The 22,152-nt window shown below is 48.9% G+C and overlaps 1 protein-coding gene across 15 annotated transcripts in view; it reads left to right on the top strand.

Moving 5' to 3' along the window:
* ZNF618 (zinc finger protein 618) overlaps nucleotides 1–22,152 on the top strand; it is a 151,155-nt gene that overhangs the window by 70,371 nt on the left and 58,632 nt on the right. For 13 of the 15 annotated variants that reach the window (XM_072936765.1, XM_072936771.1, XM_030286946.4 and 10 more), the window contains exons 3-5: nucleotides 8,956–9,218; nucleotides 13,221–13,316; nucleotides 16,245–16,322. In XM_072936765.1, the coding sequence (XP_072792866.1) occupies nucleotides 8,956–9,218; nucleotides 13,221–13,316; nucleotides 16,245–16,322 (437 nt within the window). The remainder of the gene's footprint in view (nucleotides 1–8,955; nucleotides 9,219–13,220; nucleotides 13,317–16,244; nucleotides 16,323–22,152) is intronic. The other 2 variants (XM_030286947.4, XM_041719795.2) reach the window with 1 other exon arrangement.

The following is a 22,152-nucleotide window of genomic DNA, read 5'->3' as shown; positions in this document are numbered from 1 at the left end:
TGGTTAGACTTTCCTCTTCAAACCATCCTCAAGATATTCCTAATAAGGACTGAAGGGAATTTGTTTTGCTAATACCTTAGGAATTCTTTGTGGCTCTTGACTATTGTTCTGGTTTGTATTTTAATGTTTAATTTCCAGAGGAGAGGCAGGCTGATTGGTCCTGGAGTTTACCTTCTCTGAAGGATTCAGAGCTGCCGAGTGTCCCTCGAGGAATGAACGCACGATTAAATTCCTCTTGGACTTCCTGAAGCAGAGTTTGCTGTCAGGAAAGGTTGTGTGTTCTACTAGACCCAGATAGCTGGAAAAAATTAAGTATTTGGCTTTGTTTGTTTGTTTTTCCTAGATTTTAGCAGTGACACCACACACACCACCGTGTGCTGCATTATGTGTTTTGGGGTTTTTGAAAGCTGTTACCTCTGTTTTCAAGAGCTGGCTGCCCTCAGAGGCAGGGGGGGAACTTCCCTGAGGCATCTCTCTTCTACAAAACCTTCATGGCTTTTAAATTTATGAACTCCTTAATAATATTGGTATTTATTGAGCAAATTTCTCCCAGGAAAGCCTGAATGGCAGCTACTGTCACACTTCTGCCTGCAGAAGGATGTGGTCTCATGTTCTGATTTCAGTTTATTTTGGAGAGAGAAAGCAGAGGATGTAAATATGGCCCAGATAGGGGCAGGGTTTGGGCTGCTTCTCCTGCCTCAGGGGTTTTCTGTGTGTGCCCAGTTAGTTTGGTGTCCCCAGGTCCAGCTGACCCGGGATGAGGGCCTCAGAGCCTCCAGGAGCTGCAGCTTCATCCTTGGTCAGGGTAGGAGGGAGCAGCAGGTTCAGGGTCGTGGATTCCAGGAGGGGACCCAGCAGCCCTGTGAGGAAGCACAGCCCAGCACAAGGATGCAGCTCCTGGGCATGGACAGAGCCAGCACAGAGGCCACAGGAGCACGTCTGACCTCCCTGGGACCTCGAAGTCTTTGAATCCTGAGGGGCACAAGAGCATGTTGCACGTGGAAAATGCCCAGAAGCTCTGACCAGCTTTTGCTTTTTTTCTGTTCTTCAGCAAGTCTTCTCTCCTGTACTGCTGATGGAGGAGGAAGTTCCCATCCCCTTAAAATAACATCAGGACAGGAGAGAGCAAGCTTTTCCTGTAACCTTTCAGAAGTTAAATGCACACTTTGGGAATTCACAGTGGCATTGGGGAAGATTGTGAAGAGAATTGAAACCTCCTAGTGGAACACAGATGACTACGAGCGCCTCTATGACCAAGTGAAAATTTGGATTTCAGGTGTATGGACCAGCACATGCTGCCTTCATGTGTGTCACCCAGAGTGTTGGTGGCACACTTGGATGTCCTTCTTGGGTATCCATGCTCTGGAATGTGGACAGGCTCCCAAATGGAAAGAGTCAAGGATCAGACGGGATATTTTAGTGTGCACACAGTGTACATTAAGGAAGTGTTTGCTTCATTTGAGAGACAGTAGAGGTTTCTCCTGTGGAGGGGAGATTCCCAGTAAGAGAATCTCCTTTCCAGCAGATGCCCAATGACCAGAGGCAGCAATCCACACTGGAAGCACAGTGCCTCTTCCAGGAAATAATCCCTCCGAGGAGGAACCCTGGATGGGGTGTTCCTCCAGCACCAGGACATCCTCTCTGAAGGATGCAGGCTCGGGCTGCAGAGAGGCTTTGGCAGAGGCTCTGGGAGCTGTGGCAGGGAGGTGGGGTTGAGTCCCTTGGAGAGGAGCAGTTCTGGACACTGTGACACGGGAGCTTGGGGTGGTGCCTTTGCCTTTCAGGGTGTGAGGGAACATCTGAAGCTGGGGCTGGAGCCTGGAGCCAGGAACTCAATTGTAACACTGGGACAACAGCTCCTGCTTTTCTCTCTTTTAACCCTGCACTTGAAAATCTTCTTGTCTGGTGATGTCTGCAGCAGATCCCCAGTGAAGGACACCAGGCAGTTCCTCTGCTTCCAGATCTCCACCTGCTCCTGGTGTAAGGCACAGGGCCCTCCCCCTGGGCTGCCCCAGGAAGCAGATGAGAGCCATGGGGAGGGGTGGGAAGGCCACCACAGCTAATTTATCAGTCAAGCAGATTTTCAACTTACATCCTTCTTTTTCTTGTCTTTGCTTTCATAATCTCCATGTAAAATGAGAGTTCATTTACATGTGTTCTGTCTATTCCACTTCCCACAGCTCCAGTCATGACAGGAACCTTCTGGGTCTTGTAAAACCATGGCAGACATCTGTAAATTGAGCTCAAATTCAGCCTCCCCCATTTTGTGCTTCCTTTGGTTTCTGACAGCTGAGATCTTTTGATTTAGCCTTGGATGAGCCAACTGCACATTGGTTTCCAGAAGATGAGTTGGGACATCCCACTGGTGCTGGTGTCCTGCCGGCCTCTGCAAAGGTGTCCATTGCTTGGTCCCCATGAGTATTTTTGAGTCCTCTTTAGTGCTGCAGACCAGAAGAACCTTCCGAGGAGTGCCCAAAATGTGTTTCAGTTTGACTCCAACTGGGCACACCCTGTTCTCTGCCAAGGGGTGCCCCCACAGAATCACAGAATGGGTTGGGCTGGGGGACCTTGACGACCCATCCTGTTCCACCCCTGCCATGAGCAGGGACAGCTTCCACCAGAGCAATGTGTGCAGAGCCCTGTGCAACTTGGCCATCACTGATACCATCAAGGCACTAATGATCTCTGCGTTTTCCAGCTTGAGTCTTGTTTAGAAAAAACCAAAAGATGCTCCACATTCACTGCTGGGGCAGGAGAGCTGTTCATAGATGTTGGTTCAGAGTGGTACATCCTCCTCCACATGTGTTTCCTTTTCCTCTCCTTTTGAGGAGCTGATGTTGAAGACTGTTACTTCACTGATCTCACTCTGCCCCTCCCCAAAAACTCAGCAGGATGTGTGCTGTAAAAATAGCCTCATTAGAAGCCATCTGAGTACATGTGCAATCACAGATGACTCAAAGGGAGCACGGAGCACGCATGTTTCTGTTGCTGTCTTCAGAGAATTACATGACAAATTATTCCTAGCTGGAAGAAATGTCCTTTTATAATTGGGGTTTTTTTCTCATTCTTTCAGAAGGGAGGAGTGTGTGTTTTTTAAGTAGCTTTTAGTCACTTTCATTATTTATGAGGATGCTACTCCAGATCAGAAACAGCAAACTGCAAGAGCGAGTTTCTTGTGGCTGCAGCAGCTGACGGCCCCGTTTGTTTTCACTCATTGCTGTTCTGCTCATCACAGCCAGGGAGACCCTGCAGGGACCAGAACAGCTCCACGCTGCAGCCTTCACCCCCTTCTCCCTGCTCCTGCCACAGGAGATCAGCTGGAAGGAGCTGCTGGATCTGTGGGTGGTGTCACCATGCAGAGGGGACCAGTGTCAGCACCCGGCCTTTCCTTTTTCTCCTTCCCTCGGGAAGAGCTCCTGGCATGGCCCTCGTGTTGCTCCCTGCATTGATGCTGGTGAGGCTTCACACCCAGAGCTGTTCTGGCCCATATTGTCATGCTGCATCATCGAGCTCTGCTGAAACTGGAGGCCTTCACAAGCTGACACGGGTGTAGGGCCAAGGAAGTTGTACCCAAATGGGTCCAGGAACCCATTTTTACCCCTGCCTTTCCAGTTTCTCATGCTGAGGCTTCATTAAGGCCTTCTGAAATCTCTTCTGCCTTCACACACTTGTGTCTGACATGAAAGTGGCCGTAACGTCATCAGAAGATGAAAGTCTGATGATCAAAGCAGGGAGCAATGTTGAAATGAGCATTGTGAGATGGCAGAGCTGGTATTACAGTAATTGGCTGCGTGGCCTACTTAGTGAGAGCAGTGATACATGCAAGTGCAATGTCTGTTTGCCTCTTTCATGTTGGAAATCACAGAGTCTGTTCTGGGAAGTGAAACAGGACCTCACCTGTAGGAGCAGCCAGGCACGGAGTGAGCACTGTGTGATCCCAGGGCTTCTGCCTCCTCTCCTCAGCATGGAAGAGTCTCTTGGATTGCCAGGGCCCACAGCTCAGTAAAAACAAGACATGGAACAGTGAAGGAGGTTGGTATTACCCAGGAAGGGCCAAAGCCATGGGGAAGAAGTTAGATCCCCCTGTGGAAGGTGGCAGGGTCTAAGCCAGCTGTGCCTGTGCACTCCTCTGTGGCCTGATGGCTCTGAGCAGTGTTTGTCCTGTGCAAGCGGTGTCATGTTTGGAGAACAGGAATATCCTTTCCCAGGGAATGGCAGCCCATGGATGTTTGAATGGAGGTTGGACCTGCAGAGGGAGGTGCAGCTGACCCCTGGAAGGCCACACTGAACACCAAACCTGCATTGTTTCACGCAGAAGGGTGGTGGCATGAGGCTGGACACCGAGCTCAGAGCCACCAGGAGAGGGTGGCTGGGGGGCCTGGCGGTGGGAGGTGGCTCTGGCAGGTTCTCCCTTGGCTCCTGTGCGCTGCTGTCTCCACCAAGTGGAGGCTCTGGCCATCACTGGTCCCAGTGTGTCCCCAGTGTGTCCCCAGCAGTGCCCCTGCAGGGATCTGGCAGCTGGGGCAGGTCTCTGTGTGGAACTGCCTGGGTAACACTGGGGAGCCCTTCTGCCCCCAGCACTGATCTGAACTTACCTGACACCCTGAAAGCTTTGAGTCCTTTTCTCTCTGTGCCCTCTCCCAAACCTGTGACACCTGCTTGGAGCCTTGGGAGCTGCAGAACTGAAAATTCACTCCTGTTGCTGCTCATCCTCTTCCTGAGCCTTTCCAGCAGTCGTGGCTCAGCTCTGGGAGATCTGCCATGGCACAGGAATGGCAGAACCAGGCCTGGCCATGGCGGTGCTGAGGCCTGGTGCCTTCCCTCCCCAGGTAGGATGTTCCCTGTCCCTCCCTGTGTCTCTCAGGGAATTTCTGGAGAACAGCAATGTTCCAGATCTCTTGCTGCTTTATCCTCATCTCCAGGTGGAGGTTCTTTGTGCTGCTCAGTAGCAGGAGAGGTAAAATCAGCACAACATTGAGCAAGTGCACCATCATGGGCTTGCAAGGGTTGATCCAAGGACTGAAGGACTGGGAATGAAATGCAGCTTCCCTGGGTCACCTCCCCTGGCTCAGTGCACGTGTGGGTTGATTCTGTGCATGGTGGAGGCTGTGATGACTCCTGTCTTCCAAGGAAAACTGGTTCTGCTGGGGCTGTGTACATCCCATTTTCCATCCTACCTGAAGCTTTCCAGTATCAGTAGCTTCCTTTTCCTTCCTGTTTTGCTCTGGGATATTGCTACTCTTTCCCCAGCCTAACCAAGAGGCTTCAAACTCTGCTGTTCCATGACCTGCTGTGCCATGAGGATCATTCCCTGAGCCCAGCTCTCCCCTGGACCCTTGGGAACATTTATATCCCATCCAGCAACTGAGCTCCAGAAAAGTCTGGACTGGTCCTGGTTCTGCTCTAGCCACAGAAACATGACCTGGATTTCACAGGGAACCACAAGAAAGTGATGCTCACTCCTGCTGGGAGAGCTGGATTCCACCACTGCTGCCTCCTCCTTCTCCTCTCCAAAGCTGTGCAGCTCCAGCTAAGGCACTAAGTGGCTTTTGGACAGCTCAGCCCTGCTCCCTGGAGTGTCACTGCTGCTCCTTTTTATGGTTTCACTTGTTTCTGAGGGGAACAGCAGGCTCCTTTCAGGGCTTGTGAACCATGAAATCATGTAGAAGAAAGTTGCTGAAGTATTTGGGGCTGTGTCCTTCTGCACATCAGGTACCTGCTCGGAGTTGGAACATATGGGGCAATGAATTGCTGTCAGTTAATGTTTGCAGGGTTAGGTCCCACCCAGGAACAGACATTCCAGCTGGGAAATTCCTTTCTTGGCAGAGCTGGATCCACAAAGTCAGCGTGCATGAAGGGAAAAAGGTTCTGAGAGTCCATTGGTCTGGTCTAACCATTTATATATCCCTCAGCTCCAGGCCACCAAGTGTGGCCAGTGATGTCTGTACTGAGCCCAGGGACCTGGGGCCAGCCAGACACACAACTGTGGGTTTGAAAACTTGGGGGGATCTGATCTCCCTGAGCACATCCTTTGGAAAACAGCTGTTCCAGTGGACCACCATCTGTGCTAATGTTTTGTGCCTCATTTCAGCTGGTTCCAGCTTCCAGCAATGAGCTTGCACCCTTGCCAAGTTAAGGCAAGACAGTATTTTCTCCCTATGAAGATGATGATATGCTGCAATCAAATCATCTTCTAGTCTTTCTTTTGGCATGAGAATCAGACTGGAGCAGTTTGGTCTCACAGAGCCATAAAGTCTTTTCCCAGTCTTGAACCATTTCAGTGCTGAATTTTGGAATCGTCTTCAGCTTTTCTGATCACCTCTGAAACCTGAAGCTGCTCCCTGTGTCTGCAGCACATGGGGAGTGGCTTCACCACAGCTTCAGACAGGGAGAAAATTATCTCCTCCTTCCATCTCAGGCACCTGAACTGAGAATTTGGTCAGTCCTTCAGCTCCAAGCATGGCTTTCTGTAGTTGCATGCATCCACAGTGCTGGGCTTGTCAGACTGTGCTGCAGCCACTGCTCTTGGGCACGGGCAGCTGCGGAGAGAGGGATCCACTGGTGGAGTGTCCTGCTCACAGTCTTTGCTCTCCACCCCTCCATGGCTCCACCCATAATTTTTAGCAACAGTGGTGTGTAATTTAATTCCAGAGCATGAATAAATCTGTCTCACACCAGCCATTCCAGGAGTCCTGTGGGAATGCCTCTCTATTCAGGAGCAGTGCACATGGAGAACAGCTTTGCCTTGCAGCACGGGGCTTGTTGCTGATTTGGTTTGTGTTTGAATGTGACCGATGCAAAGCTGGCATCATCAAAAAGTCATTGCATTCTTGCCCCTTTTATATTCTCCTCAGAAGGCTCTAGCCTCAGTTGCACTGCCACTGGTATCAGCTTCTAATCCCAGATCACTTGGCTCATGCCTGGATTTTCCTGTTGCTTGCCCAGGACTGGCAGGTCCAGGTTGCTGTGCCATCCATAACTGAGCTCTCACTACCTCTCCCACCTTCCAGGCTCCCCGTGGGAACTGCCCTGGCTGCCTTTGATCTTCCTCCACAGTCCTGGCTGAGGAAGGAAAGATTTGCCTATCTACCCTATTGTTGCCTTTACCAGTGTTTTGCATTTCGCACCTTCTGGGTTTGATGATCCGCAGTCAGTCCCACTCTTTTCTGATCCCTGAGTATTCTGTACTCACTCCTTCCCTTGGAAGGGTGCTGGTGGCTGAGATGGATGGGCCTGTGGCACACCCAATAATATTACCATAAGGACTGTCCAGTTCTCAGCCACATCTCTGTCTCAATCCATCTTTCTCACTTGTAAGAGCCCTGTGTGATTTTGGGAGCACGGCATGGGGGAGTATGTGTGAGAAGGCAGGAAATGAGTGGGAAGGCAGGTCAAGGCTAATTCTCTCTGTTTAGGGGCTATTAATTGTACATTTCATTCCATAATGAGAATGAAGGGATGAATAATAAAACCTCTGGCAACAGAATGTGCCTGACCCAGTTTGAATAGTGACTCCATGTCCGTGTGGGACGTTGGGCAGTAATTACTGGAGGATTGTTCTCTCTGTTCCTCTGCTTATCCCTGTCCTCCCAGGCGCTCCACACTCTGACCTCCAGCTGCACCATCCTGGTTCCTCTGTGAGCTCCTTAACCTGTGTCAGAACCCACTGCAGGTGTTGGCTCTCTAACACTATAATTCATACTTTGTCCTGACAAATGTTATGATGTTGCAAGCAATTTGGGATTTTTTCCTCTGTCACTGTTGCACGATCTAATAATCATCCATAAGTTCAGTCTATTTTTCATTTAATTTTGTTACTTCTCCCTAAAACGTTTTCAAATACCTTTGGCTGTTCCCAGTGTTTACATGACTCCAAATATGTCACAGTGGTTTCTGTTTCTGGGTAGTCTGAGGCATTATATATTTAGTTCTGACTTCTGTGCAAACTGACCAGCAATTATTTTATCTTTGTATTGCATGGTGGAGTGTATTCATAACCAGTGTGAAAAACGGGGGGTCCATAGTGAGTGATGCTAAAGGAGCTCCATTGGCTTATTCCCACATCCTTGTCTGGTGGTCTCACACCCCCTTTGCCTTTTGCTACCACAGCACCTGTTGATGTTGTTTTACAGTTTTGAGGTGTCCAATTTCCTTTTCTTAAAGGGTTTAAAATACTTGTTTAGATTGTTTTCTCCCATAAATTCTCAGCTCTTCCCAGATGAAAACACAGGCTATTTCCTAACCTGTTTCTGAGCACAGTGGACCTCCTCTGCCTTTCTCCCTCCATTAGGCTTTCCCTGTCATCCCAAATTGTTGTATCTGTCCATAACGTGGTAGTCTCCCAAAATATCCTCATCCTCCAGACAATCCCCTTTGATCAGCACAGGGTATGTTCAATAAAGCCTCTGAATACCAGGGGATGTCAGGTAGCTTGAAGGGATAAAAGAGAGGATGTGATACAGGGTGGAGATAGCTCCAGATCAAAAATGTCATGGAATCATGAATCGTTTAGGTTGGAAAAGACCTTGAAGATAATCAAGTCAAACTGAATTCAGCAGTGCCAGGTCCACCAGTGACCCATGTCCCAAAGTGCCACAGGAGAATATGGCTTAGTGTGTATGGACTAGTGTTGGCAAAATACCTGCAGTCGGAACTGCTGGAGCTGTGCCCATGGCCTGCTGGCAACCAGGGCAAGTTCTGTGCTCTTCTTTAGGGGTGCAGTGTGTTTATGAGCACTACGGTTGTTTGTGATGATTAAGGTTATTTTCATTACTAGCAAATCATTTTATTGCTTTTGCCGGTTAAATTTTAATTACTTATCATGTATGGCAGACACACATTAATATGCTTCTATTAAATAACCTGCATAAACCATGCCTTGAATTAGGTCCTGGTGATAACAAAACGAGCCCTTGGCATTGAGGATTCACATTCTCTCCTCTCTTTCCCCTTCAGGGAGTGTTTGAAGAGGAGGGAAAGCCCGCAGAGCCCAAAAGCCGAGGGCTCCGACTCGGTGACATCTCAGTCCTCCCCCAGTGAAGAGGCTGGAATGATGACTGAGGTGAAAGTGAAGACAGAGGTACCAGATGACTACATCGAGGAGGTGATCTGGCAGGACGACACCAAAGATTCCAAGAAGAACATCAAGGACGGGCCGGGGGACGTGCCCGCGGAGATCTGCGTGGTCATCGGCGGCGTGCGCAACCAGCAGACGCTCGGTGAGGCACGGGCACCATTCCCTCAGGGGCTGTGGGGCAGGGGGAGCCTCTGGAGAGCTGTGCCTGGACACTGAGCTCTGCTGGAGGGCCAGGGGTCCTGGCTAAGGATTATTGACCTGTGTCTGTTTGCATCTGGTTGCCCCTAAAGGCTCAGCCAAGATCTGAAAGAAAAAGCTCCTTATCTTCTTTTGGCACGTTCAGGGACTTGCCCATAAGTCACCTGCAGCACCTGGTGAGCCCAGGGCTGGGGGTGTGTTTGTCACAGATGAGGAACTTGGAAAGGAAAGCCTGAGAAGCAGCTGAGATGTTCTGAGGAAAGTTGCTCTGAGGAATGTGGATGTTTTCTGTAAATGAGTCTGAGCTCAAGAGCAGGTTTTACAGGTTGCTGTTTGTTTGTTTTCCTGATCACTGCAGTTCTGGAATACTTTTGACTCTGGACTGGCTGTGGTGTGCCCTGTTCAAAACAGTGCTTCCTGTCCCCACCCCACCTCCTGCTGTGATGAGAAGAAGCTTTTTCTTTTTTCTGTGAACATCAAACTGTCCTCTCCTCCTGCTCCAGGGAAGGGGCTTCCTGTGGGAATCTGGCAAGGCACCACTCTTGCAGTGTCTCTGATGTCCTCAGCCTGGAGCAGGTCCCTGCAGTGTCTCTGAGATCCACAGGCACTTGCTAATAAAAAGGAGGAGCAGTTGGACCAGGTTTCCTTTAAGGGACTCAGGAGAAGGCTGATTTGAGCTGCCCAGCATTGCACTTGGGGTCCGTTTGTCCTGCGGGGGGAGAGAAAAGAGGAATTGACGTTGGATTTTCTCCTGGGTTTTGTTGATCATTATCCATACTGCTGGAAAGAAATCCAGGAGATGTCCTTAGCTGGTGATTGTCTCAGATGCATCATTGTTCTTCCTGTCCTCTGTTCCACCACAGTACAGCCACTAAGAGCAGCAGGGCAGGAGGTCAGTGCTCTCTGTGCAGGTCTAGAGAAAGATTAAGAAGTCTAAAACTATTTCTGACATTAAGATTTTACAGTTTGGAAGAAATACTCTGTATTCTCAGAGTTTTTGTGCCTCTGCAGCTCTTGATCATTACATGGGCAAAGCTGAAAAGCATCCCTGGTGCCCTGGGAGGGAGAGGTGGAGCTGTGACTGATGGGTAGCAATGGGAGCTTCTCCAGCCGTGGCCACCAGCCCTTGGTGAAAGCATCTGAGCTTGGCTGTTTGTCCCACAGGAGCCTCTTGTCCCCACAGCTCCTGGCTGGGCAGCAGCAGCTGCTCTGCAGTCGGTGTCCTCTGGCAGTGCTGGTTTCCAGCTGAGCTTGGCTGTGTTGCTGTGCAGTGGGGAGGGCCTTTTGCTCTTGGCTGACTTGGGTGGACTGGAGGGGCTGTGAGGAGCAGCTGAGGGCACTGGGATGGTTCAGCTGGGGCAGGCTGAGGGCAGAGCTCCCCGGGGGCTGCAGCTCCTCCCCAGGGGCAGCTCCAGCTCTGCTCTGGGACAGGGACAGGAGCCAGGAACGGCTGGAGCTGGGCCAGGGCAGCTCAGGCTGGAGAGCAGGAAAGGTTCTTCCCCCAGAGGTGCTGGCACTGCCCAGGCTCCCCAGGGAATGGGCACGGCCCCGAGGCTGCCAGAGCTCCAGGAGCCTTTGGCCAGCGCTGCCAGGGATGGACAGGGTGGGATTTTGGGGGGTCTGGGCAGGGACAGGGTTGGATGATCCTGGAGGGTCCCTTCAGTTTGGGCTGTTCCATGGTTCTGTGATTCTTTGTTGTCCCTGTGGAGAGCATTGGGGACAGACTGGTGTGAGGGGGACACTCACAATTTATGCACACTGTGGGACAGATTCATTGACCAGTTACAAGTGGTGGTTGAAAGCCATGTAAACTGGAGAGCTTCTGTCTGAAGGGCCTTTTCCAGTGGCCTTGTATTGGTCATTGTAAAGCCTGGGCTTCTTTAAAGGCAGTTTGGTCTGGAGGTGATGGGGGTTGGTGCCAATTCCTTTGTGAACAGAGCCCTGGAAGTGCCCCTGTCTGGCATTCACATGACCTTCGTTTTTGGGGAGGTGGCTCTGAATAACTCCTGTTTGGCCATCAGGACCTGTGCTCTGTGTTCACAGCCCGTGTGCCCAGCTCCTTGTGTTTGCTGAGCTCTGGCACCTGGTCCCTCCATCCCCCATGGCAGTCACACACTGTGCCCATCTCTGCACACTGGGGTACCTCACACCAGGAATGTGCCCCATGTGCCACTGCTCCACTGGCCATTGCAGCTCCTCACTGGCCATTCCAGCTGCTGCACTGGAGCAGCCCAAAAGTGTGACCTGCTGATGCTGCTGGTGCCTCCTGCCTCCAGAGCAAAGGCTTTGTGACTCTGCTGCTGCTCCCAGCACTTCCAGGAGCTTTCCTTGCCTTGGGATCTGGGCACCCTGAATCCCTTCCTCCATGCAGACAGGCCAGGCTTTGGTAGGATTTTATTCACCTTCACTGGGGCAGCTGAGACTGGAGGTGTTGAAAATGGTTATTTTAATAGCAAATCCTGATGAAGTGGTGACTCAGGAGTGAATGAACCCTCTCCTCTGCGTGGAATTGCCACCCCCCAGCCTGTCTCCTTTCAGGGGGTGCTGGGGACAGTTGGTTAAATGGGGGATGTGTCTGAGCTGGGCCCATGGTGCTGAAGGGCACACATGGCTCCAAGTGACAGCTTCCCTGCAGGGCTCAGCCTTGGGATGTGGCTGAAACGCACATTACAAGATTTACATCTCTTTTCTGAGTCACACATCTGCTCTATTTATATTTTAGTTGTTACTTGGAGCAATTTATAAAAGGGATTCCCAGCTCAGTTGCTGCTATTCCCTTGCAGTGTTTACATCAAACCAGGCCTTGTGTTTTTTGCCTCCCGTTTGCACCAGCTCCTGTCTCTCCCAGCACTTTGAGCCACTCCAGACTCTGCCTCCATCTGTGTGGAGCATCCCAAACCCTGTGGGGGCTGGAAGGGGCTGTACTGGGTTAGATGGTTGGGAGCAGTGGCCACAGTCCCCCAGCCAAAGAGCTGTTTGTGGGTTTGGACCATTTTCCTCTCAGCTGCTTTTCCACAGAAGTTTCAATCCTGTGAGTTCCCCTTCTGGCATCCCAAGCAGAGGAAGGCAGTGGAGAGGTTGGCTCTCACCTGGCTCCTGTCAGCTGCAGCTGCTGTGGATCCCCCACTCCCCCTGCACCCCCCTGGACCCCCACGATACCCTGGGTGTCCCAGCCCTGGGGTGGGGGTTCCTGCCCTGCACAGCTCATGCCACATCTCCTCTTCTTCTCTTCTTTCTTCTGGCAAGATTCACATACTGACCTCAGGCCAGGGTCACTTGAAGAGCCGCAGCACATGGGTTCTTCTGAGGGCAGGGAGGTCAGAGCAGACAGGCACAGAAGTCCCATGGAGCTGTCTGGAGAGGAGAGGAAAAGCAAAGGGCACTTGTGTTGTAAGTGGGGAGGAAGAGGGGGAGACTGTTTATTAGATGTGGATCATTTCCTCCTGTTGGGAATAGCATCAGATCAGTATGTGTGTCCTGGAAGACTGAGCTGTCTGTGAACTGATCAGGAGAAGTTTGATACAAGACTCCTTAAGCTCTCAGTCTGCTCTCCCAGTCAGGTGCTTTACAAGAAACATTTTGGAGAGGACTTTTCCAGTAATGCATTAAATCAGAAATGTTTCTGGGACAGAGTGAAGAGAGAATCCTCCCGCTCTGAGCCTCTCTGTCCACCTCCCAGGCACACATTGGGTTCATGTCATGGTGCTGATATTTCACTCGCTGAGCTGCTCAGCATTTGAAATTCAAGAGCACTTTGGATTCTCCCTGGTGAGGTAAAATAGTACTGCAGAAGCCTCAAGAAACTCTGTGAGACCTCTGACATCTTGTCAGAAAGCCACAGGGACAGATGGGTCTTGGAAATTTTTAATAGGCTTCAGCCATCATTATTCCTTGGAAATGCATCCACTTTAAGGGCTTTTTTCTGATTTCTTTTTGCACAATTTAGATGGAAAAGCAGTGGAACGTGACTCTTCCGTTGGATATACACGAAATCGATATTCAGGGACCTGGATTTTTGACCATGCATTGAGATACACGTCCGGTATGTGATGGAAGGGTGTGAAAGTCTAACCAGGGCTCAGGGAGCAAAGGAAGCTCTGGAAGCAATGGGTGCATTGCCCAGATTCCAGCTGCAAGGCTCAGGAAAAGCCTGGCCCAACTGAGTGCACCAACTAACCCCAAACCTTCCCCACCTCCCCTCCTGCTACCACCAGCTGTGACCTGCATGACGCACCCTGAGTGGACAAGGACCTCACTGCTGCTGTCCAAGGCCATGTGGGCATGTTCTCTGCAAGGCCTTAACACAGTGATGTCCTTCTTCCTCCACTTCACCTTTCCTCCCCTCTAACAGCACATTTTTTGTGGCAGGTCACCCCTCCCTTGTCTAACGTGAGGGTGTGTGGTGAGCTGAGCACAGAGCTGTGGCTGCTGAGCTGTGGCTCTGCCTCAGGTCTGTACCACACCTCCCTCACACCCTCCCCAGCTCCCTGTGCTCCTGGGCCACTGCTCTACCACCTGTGGGCAGAGGGTGAGTGCAGGTGTCCCCCTCCAACCTTCCCTGGGTTCTACTTGAGACCTGGGAGCTTCAGGACACCTGCACAAAAGCCCTGGCCTGGGACACGGGGTCCCTCAGCTCCTGCCCCTGGTGTCCAGCACAGCCCCTGCACGAGGGCTGCAGCTCTGCTCAGGCCCACAGTGCAGAGGAAGGCACTGCACAGCTCCCTGCCCAGCTCACCTTTGTGGAGAACTTCTGCACAGCCAGTGCCTCTAAGTGCCACAGACTGTCTCCAGAGGAAGTAGGAAATACAATAAACCCGGGGAAAAAAGTTCAGCCTATAGCCCCTCATTGTGTTTGATGTTTGCACCAACTCAGAATCACAGAATGCTTTGGGCTGGAAGAGACCTGCCATGGCAGGGACACCTCCCACTGTCCCAGGCTGCTCCCAGCCCTGTCCAGCCTGGCCTTGGGCACTGCCAGGGATCCAGGGGCAGCCACAGCTGCTCTGGGCACCTGTGCCAGGGCTGCCCACCCTCCCAGGGAACAATTCCTGCCCAATATCCCATCCATCCCTGCCCTCTGTGGGGAGCCATTCCCTGTGTCCTGTCTCTCCATCCCTGGTCCCAAGTCCATGTCCAGCTCTCCTGGAAGGGGCTCTGAGAGCTCCAGCCCTGTGATTAACTCAGTGGCCTCCTCTGGAGCCATCCCAACTCTTCCCAGTGCTCCTTGTGCAGCCAGCACTTTGGGATGTGGGTGGGCATCAGTCACATCCTGCTGTTGGTTCAGCTGAACCTCAGCTGTGCTCAGGGCTCCTGTTTGCAGGGCCCGGGGCAATGGTGCGTGCTCTCTCTCATCTGCTGCTTTGGGGCTCCATCTCCAAGAGTTTTCAGAATAGAATTTTGGAGATTGGTGGTGAAAATAATCAGTCCTTGAGCACGGGAATGAGGGCTGCCAAACACTGCTGGCCTGCTGATAGCTCCACTCAGGCAGCCTGTGTGCAGTGACCAAAGTGGTGACTGTCCCACAGATGTGTATCTATATAAAATACAGTGAGCTGTGATAATAAAAATGCTCTGGAGCAGATCAGATACAGCCAAGTGCCTGTGCTATCAGAATATGTGAGTATTTTTTCAGCTGGGTACTCTGGTGTATCAGCTCTTTCAGCATCAGTGACAAAGGAGCCTCCCCAGCTCAGGACAGAGCCCCAGGTGGTGCTATCAGTGATGGGCAGGGAATTCAGGGCTCTCACACTCTAAGGGGGTGTTTTCTTCCCAAGCTGTAAGAATGGGATGTGGGAAGGAGAAAAAGGACCGTGGGCATAGTGTGTTCAGACAGCACCCTGGGTTTGTTCCTGGCAAGAGCTCACTTTGTGTAGCTCCAGGTGAGTATTGCTGTGAAATGCTGTTTGGGAATGTTTATCTGGATGTGTGTCAGTGTTTTTGTTCTCATTTATGGCTCCTCCCTGAGTTTTGCTGTTTGGCATGGTGAGGAAAAGATTGTTTCAAGGTTGTGTGAGGAAAGGTGCATGGAAATGGAATTCTGCATTCTTACCAAATTAATTCAGCCCTTTTTTCTCCCACCTCCTCTTCAGTCAAGTGATGCTCTCACCCTCTGCAAAGAGCACCAAGGGGATCCCAGTTCCACAGCTCTAGTGGACAGTTAAGAAATGCAGTGCATTCTGCAAATAAGAGCCAGGAAAGTGAATTTACAGACTGTGCAACAAAGTGAAGTAGGAAAAAAAGAGATCGAATCAACTCAAGTAACAAACCTAAGGAAATTTCTATCTGTCTGTTCAATAACAGAAGAGTCTAAATTCATTGCATAACTTCATCATTACAAATGGTTCTTCCACCTCTTTTCCTCTGGTTTCATTTCAAATGACTGTTTACAGATGTGTGTTTTCTGGAATTAGAGACACAAATTGAGAAGAGGGACTACTGTGGTCATGTGCTTTTCCTTAAAAAGGGCATAAGTTCTATTTGTATATATTTGGTTTCCTCTGGGTGGATATTTACCAAATCTCTGTGGGTTTCTTGGGAAATTTGTACATTGTGCATTTCTTGAGAAATTTTGAAAACTCCAGGCCTCAAGATAACATATTGCCTTCTTTTTTCAGTTGAAAAGGATTTTTTCCCAGCTACTAGGAACTTACTGAAAAGTAATTCAAGGTTATTTCTGTCCATAGGAAACATTAGTCATTATTATAAAATTATAAGTCAGGCTATTTTGAGAGTGGCCCTTTCACGTTAGCAAAGTTAAAAAGATACACTGAAAATGTAAGTTCAGGGTAATATGCCAAGGAATCTTAAATAAGTCTGGGATAGTGATTTCCTGCATTTATCTCCATGAACCTTCCAAAGATTACTTTGCTGTCGAGTGCAGCCTTTTGCTCACAGTTTATGGGCCAGTGTGCAGGGAGGCTGTTTGCCTGATCTCTCATGGTGATGTGTGCTTCTCTCTCTTGTTTTTCAGGGTCTTACGAGTGTGGAATATGTGGGAAGAAATACAAGTATTACAACTGTTTCCAGACCCACGTGCGAGCACACAGAGGTATCTCAGTCATGCTGGAATCTCGGGAATCCTGGGATGACACAGATTAGGGCAGGCTCAGGCTGGAGAGCAGGAAAGGTTCTTCCCCCAGAGGTGCTGGCACTGCCCAGGCTCCCCAGGGAATGGGCACGGCCCCAAGGCTGCCAGAGCTCCAGGAGCCTTTGGCCAGCGCTGCCAGGGATGCCCAGGGTGGGGCTGGGGGAGTGTCCTGGGCAGGGACAGGAGTTGGACACCTGGATGATCCTGGAGGGTCCTTTTCAGGTTATTCTGTGATTTTAGGTCTATTTTCAGGAAGGTCTTGCAGGCTGCTCTGCTGCTTCCCTGGTCAGCAGTAATTCTTCTCTGGGGTGTCCCACTGAGAGGGGCCCAGTGATAAACTCTGGGGCTGTCTCAGCTTTGTGGCTCTTTACTCCAGCAATGTTTCTCCCCAGGTCAGGAGCAGCTCCCGTGTTCAGGGTGGTATTTACTGCCCAGGGCACCGAGGGCATCCCTGTGTGCAGGGGGAGCTCAGATCAGTTTCCCTGGCAGGTCCCAGTGCCAGCTGTGTGGTGGCATCTCCCTGAGGTGCTCTGCACTCCTGCCCAGCTGGGAGTTCCATCCATCCCTGAGAAGTCAGCCTGGGAGAATATAAATCAGACATGGGCATTGTGACTGCTGTATTTTTATGTTCAAATCAAAATGCTCCTTGAGCTGCCCCTGTGCCCCTGCTGTCAGCTGAGGTCACTTCCCAAATGCTCTGTGTGCATGAAAGGTCTCATGCTTGGTCAGGAGTGGCTTGATCTGGGTTTTCTGTAAGACTGAACAATCCAATGTTGCTTAATTGCAGAAATGTGAAAGTTTGAGGTGGTTTATTCAATCAAAGTATAGTTTGCAGGATTTGGAGCTCTGGAATACAGAATAGCAGGGACTTCAATCCAGCTCCTCCTGAGCCTTTCTCTGGGTTTGTCTCCTGTCCCCTGAGGTGAGCACTGGAGTCACTGTGCCAGGCTGGCAGAGACATCTGCTTTAGCTCCTCAGGTGTAACCAGGGGTTGAAAATCCAGGAATAATGAAGGCTAATATTAAGTTTTAAATGCTCAAACTCTCAAAAGTCAGCACATGCACAGCTGAGAAATGAACATGAATCCTTAACTGCTCAGAGTTTGTCACAGTCTCATAACACATCCTTAATTGCATGGTTGCATATTTCTTGTGTGCTGTTTAATATCACAGAGCTGCTTCTGTACCTCTGGATACACAGAATTGTTTTTCCATGCTGGTATTTCTTTTCTAAATACCAACAAAATTCCTTAAAGTCCTTTAAATGTAGGTTCCAGTAGCTTCACTCTGCAGCTTAAGGGAAAAAAATCCCTAAATAACAGGGATATGCTTTACCATTACATCACAGCACTGCAATAATTTTGCAATAATAGTTGTATTTAAATGTAAGACAAGGATTGCTTTTATTTTGCTTCTCTTCCCCAAGCACCATGGGATCTTTAATTCAGCTGGAATTTTAGGAGCTCTGTTAATATGATGTCACCTCCTAGTGTGTGATCTGATTAATTTGTATTCATTTCTATATTGATAATGAAATTAAGAAATACATTAAATTATATGGGTGCATCAGCATAGACCTGTACATTTGATATCCATAGTTTTGACATGAACTCAGTGGAGACATGACTTTACCTTTTGCTTCCAAGGTCTTTGTCATGTGTAGTTGCAGAAGATGAAAATTTTCGAAATTCTGAATGTGGAAATTTATCACAAATTCCCACATCACTGATGGAGAAGCAGAATTTATATCTGTGATACTTAGAAAGTGTTGGTTTATGTTACTGTAAATGGATTCATGTAGTATTAACATTTAAAGTGCATTCAAACTGCCTTAAGACAATAAAAATACAAATGAGTTATTTATTAATCTACACTCTTGAGCAAGAAATGGAACTGCAAACATGATGCAGCTGTGGCAGTGGGCTGCTCCCAGGAAGCTGAGGCACTGGGCAGAGTGTGCCTGGCTGCAGAGGAATAACCTGCAGGGAAAGGTTAAGGACAGGCAGGAAAAAAAGAACAAAGGATTCTTTGGAGGAAAGCTCTGTGTGATATTATCCAGTGTGAGTTGTGCATGGACTGGACCAGGAATGTTGCTGGGATGGCAGAAGACTGCAGGTGTGAAGGGGATTTTTATGAAAGATGCTTTTATTGCTGCAAGACTTCATAGAGGAGAAGGGGCCAGTGCTGCCCCAGGGTGAGAAACGTGGGATAACGTGGTGGGATTGCTGCACTGAGGGTATAACCCTGCATGTTCCTGTTCCCCCTGTGATCTCCAGTCCGTGTCTCAGATCCAGTGCCAGGGCACTGGCAGCCAGCTCTCCCAGGGCTGCTTTCCTCGAAGCACTGCAATGTGAGTTCCCTTGGCCCAGTCCGTGCAGTTCTCAGCTGCCAGAAACCCCAATCCTGAATCTTTCAGTTCTTTCTTTCCGTCTGGGCAAGGGAGGAGCCGGACTGCAATGGCAGAACCTGGATTCCCTCTTTGCAGGATGGTACCAGCCATGGTTTTCCCAGGGTCTGGCCACCCATCAGTCATATAGCATCTGCCTTTCCCAAAGCTAAACTGATCCTGGGAGACTCATCAGCCCAGCATCAGAGGAGCTAGAACAAACTGAGTCCTGTCTTCTCTTTAGCTTTTTTGGCCATTCCAGCAGCAATAGCTGCTGTTTGTGATTTGCTGAAGGATACAATCACAAACCCATCCCAGGCCTCTCCTCTCTGCTTGCCCATGTGGTTCCTGTGTCACTAACGGGCCTTGGCCAGGCCCTGGGTGGTGCTGCAGGTGACAGAGCAGGAGACAGAAAAGGCTCAGGCCAGGAGAGAGCAGAGAAACTGGTGTTGATCTGCTTTGGACCTTTGTGGCAAACAAAACATCTGTGTCATCAGCCTGTTGATCACCATTCAGTGACACAAAATGCAAGGTTTGGGGCCTCTAGTTGTCCTTGCTTTGACCTGGGTTATTTCTGAGCTGGTTTTTGTGTCCAGGGCCCACCTGAGCCTTACAGTAGGGTGAAGGACTGTCACCGTCTCTGCTCGTGCAGTCAATCCGTCCTTATCCACTGCTTGTTTTGCCCTGTGCAGAACTTAATGTCTTCTCATCCTTTGAGTTGTTCAGCGCCACATTAACAGTTTTGCCCTGGCAGCATCACATTTTTCTTTGCGATGAGCATTTTTTTGAGAAATTTTCTAGATTTTTTTATAGCTGCACCTGCCTCCACTCCAGCTCTTCATGGCAGACAAGCTGCGTTGGAGGTGACCCGTGTTCTTGAGGCTGATTTCTTTTCTTGTCTGCCTTCAGGAGCAGGGGAGTTTGTATTATAAAACAGGGCATTTTCTTTGTTTATTGAGCCTTCCCTGTGGTGCATTGGCTGGAGAATTTCAGGCAGTGACTGCTCTGGCAGTTTGCAGAAGGGCTGAGGCAGCTCTGCTTCAGGACGTGCAGCCTCGCAGGGACAAGTTCCCATTCTGCTTTCCCCCGAAAGCTGAGATCCAGGCACGGAAATCCCCGTGTAAGTGTTCTGCAAAGAACCAGAAATGTAGGTAAGAAATTTCCCCACTATGTTTCATTGGGGGAAGAAAGGAAAATGTTGTGCTCCTTCCCCTTCGCCTCACCAAAACTCACAAATAAAATAAAAAAGAAACCCAACAAAAAAGTTATGTTGTGGAGCTGAAAGGCTCCTTTGTGAGCTGTTCTGCAGCCCTGCAGGATCCCAGCTCCTTCCTCCTGCTGGAGTTCAGCTGGAGCGGAGGGGCTGCGCGTTCCCGGTGCCGATGGAAGGCTCTGCCCCAAATGTTCCTGCTTCGCCTACACGCAACCCAGGGCTTAAAAATGTTTTGCTTACGGTGCTTTTATTTTAGCTGTGTAGGGTTTTTCAGGTCATTAAAAGGTTTGGATTGCCTTCAGGAGTTAGTCAGCTAGAAAGTTCTGCTTTGTACGATTGGGTCGTGTTTAAGCAACATGAGCAGCAAAGCATCTGCATGTTTTGAGTCAGGAAAATTATTTCACTTTTAGATAACGCCAAAAAAAAAAAAAAAGAAAAAAAGGCTGAAATTGCTTTATTAGACTTTCAAACAGCAAATTTATAAACCTCTGGGCTGAGGCCAAGCAAGGGAGATTTGTACCCAAAGGAGAATTCTTCCAAAAGCAAAGAAAGAAAATAGCAAGGCTCAAGTTTAACCCTCGCAGGATATTTCACCTCTAGCCCAAGAATTGGTGGAAGTTCTCTGTTTCCAGATAAGCTTTTTCTGGGCCGACTGATGATTTTGCTCAAGTTGTTTTTCATTATTATTTATTTTCATTATATGTTGTTGCATTGCCTCCCTCCAAGCCCCTCAGCTCTCCGTGTCCTCCCCACAGGGCTGTGCCAGCCAAGGGCTGAGCTGCCCTTACCAGAACAGATCCTGGATGCTCTGAGTGGGGCTGGATTCTTCAGGCCAAGTTTTGAGTTTCACCAGTTCTTAAAAAACTTCTCAAAGCTTTTCAAGTTTCAGATTAATGTTTTCCAAGAATGGGTTCTGCTCAATTCAAAAAATATGAAAAGGAAGATGACTCATTCAAATGGTGAATATGGAAAAATGCATTTTTCCAAAGTGCACATTTTTTAGAGTCTGAGTTAAAGTGGTTCTGTCACTGAAAGGATTTTGAGGTGAGGAGTAAAAAACTAGTAGAGGAATAACCATCCCTGAGGACAAATGGTGATCCTGAGCTGTAGAAAGTTTGGGTTCATTTGTTTATTTGCTACTGAAAATGCCAGATGATTTTGGGGAGGTCCTTTGCCCTCTGCTCTGCATCCCAATATCCATTTTTCCCCGTGCACATTTCCCAGTCTGCAGCAGATACTCATATGAGATGCAGAAAGTTTCTTGGGACAGAGGAGTTAACTGGCCCATTTTCCAGCTTCCCTGCCCACCTCCCTATTCTTACTGACTTTTGCAACTTTCTCAGAAATTTGTCTTTTGTTTCACAACTGGAATTACTTGGTCTGACCTCAAAGGTGATATAGAGTGGGCTGTAAGGGGATTTTTTAATTGGTAATTTTTTAATTCATGAATACTTTATGACTAAGAGTAACAACATTTCAGAACAACAGTTCAGAACAACAGTTCAGAAATGGCTGTTCCTCAGATTTTGTCTGTTGTCTGATTCTTGTTAAATTTGACTAAAGTACTTTTTAAAGCTATTTAAATAGTGCATATCATTTATGATTTCTTTATGCCATTGCTTGTGAACACCAGGACAGCATTTTGCATAAATCTGTTTTGCCATAGCTGCTTTTCCTTGAATGATGGGTGGGAATTCAAACAAGTAGCAACTGTGGAAAAATCCTGGGCTTTGCTGTCAAGGTTCTGCATCTGATACTGAGGGTTTCTGATCTGGCCCCTGAGTTTATGAAGTTGTGCCAAATTAATACCATTGCCTAGAAGAATGATCTAATCAGGCAGGTTAATCAAGTAGAAATGTACAAATTCACAAACCCGCAATCATTTGGTTTTATTATTTTTAAGAAATAAGGAAATTAAATGCAAACAGTGCTCATTACTTAAGGTTGAAAATTTAAAATTCAAAAACACCGTGCCATTCTGCAGCTGTGGTTTCCAGTGCACTGCAAGCATCATTCCAACAGACATGGAATATTTTGCAAAACAGTTACATTATTAGATAATGTGACATACAGTATATGTAATTTAGGATGAATATGAAAATCTTCCAAAATGGCTTGGAAATCCTAATCATTTATGATACTTGACTTGTAACTTTGGGGTTTATTTTCCAGCTTGCAGCTTTGCCTGTTGCA

The sequence above is a fragment of the Taeniopygia guttata genome, chromosome 17 (genome assembly GCF_048771995.1).
Source record: "Taeniopygia guttata chromosome 17, bTaeGut7.mat, whole genome shotgun sequence".
NCBI lineage: Eukaryota > Metazoa > Chordata > Aves > Passeriformes > Estrildidae > Taeniopygia > Taeniopygia guttata.
Note: the sequence above shows the minus strand (reverse complement) of the source record. Positions and strands in the feature narration are given on the sequence as shown.